General features: G+C 32.9%; 1 protein-coding gene across 2 annotated transcripts; it reads right to left on the bottom strand.

The window, feature by feature from the left end:
- Positions 1-255: 255 nt before the first annotated feature.
- Positions 256-2,575, bottom strand: LOC124843067 (ferritin-3, chloroplastic-like). 2 transcript variants are annotated; one of them, XM_088091826.1, is made up of 9 exons: positions 2,459-2,575; positions 2,030-2,355; positions 1,845-1,928; positions 1,702-1,762; positions 1,520-1,607; positions 1,290-1,351; positions 1,056-1,121; positions 771-834; positions 256-686 (listed from the first exon to the last, which is right to left on the bottom strand). In XM_088091826.1, the coding sequence occupies exons 2-9, from the start codon at positions 2,329-2,331 to the stop codon at positions 637-639; spliced, it is 777 nt and encodes a 258-aa protein (XP_087947952.1). In that variant the 5' UTR covers positions 2,332-2,355; positions 2,459-2,575; the 3' UTR covers positions 256-636. The 2 variants fall into 2 exon arrangements, with proteins under 2 accessions (XP_087947952.1, XP_047175650.1); XM_047319694.2 differs by having other exon boundaries at positions 2,030-2,541.
- Between the last annotated feature and the right edge of the window lie 523 nt (positions 2,576-3,098).

Below are 3,098 nucleotides of genomic sequence, written 5' to 3'. Positions count from 1 at the left end.
CCTGTGAGTGGAAGACGATGAAGACTTTTAATCCCTAACATTTTTAATTAAATTTTATGTCATGTCATTACCTACAAAAATTTCACGTAATATAATGTTGTCATATCAGTATTTTAAGTGTGACCACGTCAACACAGGCAAACGACGTTACTGATATTTTAACGGAGAGAGCATAATTGGCTCATTTTAACAAGTTTAAGGACCCAATTGAGACAAAATAAACATAATGACCCACTTGAGATTTACACACAAATATGAGGACCAAATAAGAGTTTAAACCTACATATAAAATGTTTTTATTGAATCCTGGAGGACCCAAAATTCCTTTTTTTTTAGTAATAATGTAAGACTGGACTAACATACGCCATCTTTTCTTTTATCATGGCATCTTTATTCAAATAATTAAACACATATATGCACGCCCAGATTCAAGGTTCACTCATGTCTCGAAATTAACTTCAACCCAACTACTTTGACTAGACTAATATTCCAACAAACATTAAAAAGAAACATGTACATCAAAAAGAAGCATGGGAAAGGAGAGCGAAACGGGATTGACGTAAATATGTATGAGTTCATGGGCATGATGTTTTCTGCTTAGACGATTGCAAGAAATAGTAACATTGCATATAGCTATCATGCAGCTACACCTCCATTTAGGAGCATCTGATCAAAGTGCCACACACCTGCAAGTCCAACAACAATACTTCAATTTCACCAAACATATGGAATATGAATCAACCCTTTGGCTTATACAAGCAACAAATTACCATGTCCTTTGCCCACCCTTCTTAACTGAGCCACATATTCTGAAATCTTCTTAATATCTTCCACCTTTAAGAAAAGAACAGAAACTAATGAGAACATTTTTTCTTCATGCTACTCAAAACAGATCACAAAATTTAGATCCTCTATCATTAATATTTGTAATTAGAATTGGAATTTCATCTTGCTAATGCATGCAATAAAGAATTTTACTAGGTATTTTACATATTACAGTTCAAACGGCACATAATTGGAGTCAAATTTTACTGCATCTAATTTCTGTTCTTTACCTGATCGACCAAAAAGTGGCTTTCGAGAAAGTCAACAAATTGAGCATCGTTGTTTTCACTTGCTAACTGCATAGTGATAAAAACTAGTCATTGGCATAATAACATTGTCACACAGAATAAATACAGAAAAATGAAAAGATATATAGAAAATTCCATTTGGAGATAGTGTGACTAAAAAGGGTTTAAGTTGAATTGACAGAAAAATGAGAAAATAAAGTTATATAGAAGTTGTACCCTGTGTAAATTTAAAAGCTTCTCATTGTTCATCCTTTCCAAAGACAATGCAAGTTCCATTGCTGTTAAAATAGGACGAAACAGAAATCGTAAGTGTAATTAGAGAAACTGAGAAACCATTCAAGAGTACAGATAATAGAACAAAAAACACTCATCAAGGATGAGCTAAGCAAGGTTAAAAGAAAACAATGTTTATTAATTACGTATATATGAAAAACTGAAAAACTTACCATATAATGCATCACCCTTTTCTGCATGATCAAACTCTGAAAATGGCATTATCATTGACAGCAGCTGAACCTTACCTCCTCTTTTGTTCTGGTAATATCGTCAGGAAGAAAATTAATTTACAAAAGGAATGCTAGAAAAATTACTGCCATGAAGAACATGAATCAATGATATAGAAAAATGCCTGATATTCCATCATCGTCTCAGCATGTTGTCTTTCCTCCATACTTGCGTCCTTAAAAAATCTGAAAAATTGTGTAATTTAGCAGCAATTATGTAATAGTAAAATTCAAACACAGAAGAACCTGAGATTTTGGAGTCTATTACTTGGCCAATCCTTTCAGAGCAACATTATCTCTGTCGAAATAGGCGTACATGGCATGATACACGTAGGAGACATTGTATTCCACGCTGAATCAAAACAAAACCACACTGGCATCAGATATATTTTCATGAACATAATACTTTTTAGAAAATCGCTACATCTGAAAGGAACTATATATGAAGCTGACTTGATCTGTGCATTGAGTGCAGCCTCAGACTGATCTGTGTAGTTCTGGCGAGCCAGTGACGCATGGAGCTCTGTGGGGATGACAAGAAGCTCTTTTTTCACTTCCTCAAAAGGTTCAAACGCTGTATTCAAAATGGGTTCGTTCATCATAGCCTTAGCCACAACCCCACAATCCCCATTGCTCTTGGAGAATCTCACACCATTCTCAGGTTTGAAAAAGGGTCCTGAGGAAGACAGAGAAGGGCCAAGCTTCAGTCTTTCAGAGAGCGAGACACACACGGATGAAGAACTTCCCAATATCATGGTCAAAAGACTCAGAAGAACCCTCTGAAATCAGAAAAAGATAGAGAGAAACACAAGAATCAATTGGGTAGGTGAATTGTGATGATGCTAACAGTAATAATAATCAGAGAATTTGAGAATAATTAACTTTTCAAACTAGATTCACTTTGAGAAATGGTTCATCCTTTTCCTCTCTTTCCTATAACCAACCCTCTCCTATGAACAATATTTGATGGATGTGGATCACAAGTTATGTATTCATTCTTTAATGGATTTTGATTTTGAGTTTATTTTTCTATTTAATGATTATTAATTAACATAGAATAAACCGACATGGTCACACTTTTGTTGTGCGTAGAGTAATTATTGTATTATGTTCTACATACAACATTAAATTTTACAAACATAAAAGAAAAGAAAAGAAGTTATTATTTTTATTCATTTGGTCCCCTCTCTCTAATTGCATAATATGTAAGGTAACGAATCGATAAATGCGGAAACAATATTGCATATATAATTTGTAGTGAATAAATGAAACAATATCTTATCTCTTTTGTTTGTTATATTTATATTTATTTATATATTTTTCTACCTTTTTGGTCTATCTTTCACTAAATAATTTTTTGCATATCCAAAAATAATTTTGATGTATTAGAAGAAAAAACTGTAGTTAGAAGTTTCTGAATGTCACACCTCTAACATTTCAATTATTAATTAAATTGATATAAATCCTTGTTCAACACTCCAATCGACCTACTAATAAAATTTCAATTATTAATATAAATCCT

This window comes from Vigna umbellata, chromosome 1, assembly GCF_029865625.1.
Source record: "Vigna umbellata cultivar VRB3 chromosome 1, Vumbellata_1.0, whole genome shotgun sequence".
In the NCBI taxonomy this organism is placed as follows: domain Eukaryota; kingdom Viridiplantae; phylum Streptophyta; class Magnoliopsida; order Fabales; family Fabaceae; genus Vigna; species Vigna umbellata.
Note: the sequence above shows the minus strand (reverse complement) of the source record. Positions and strands in the feature narration are given on the sequence as shown.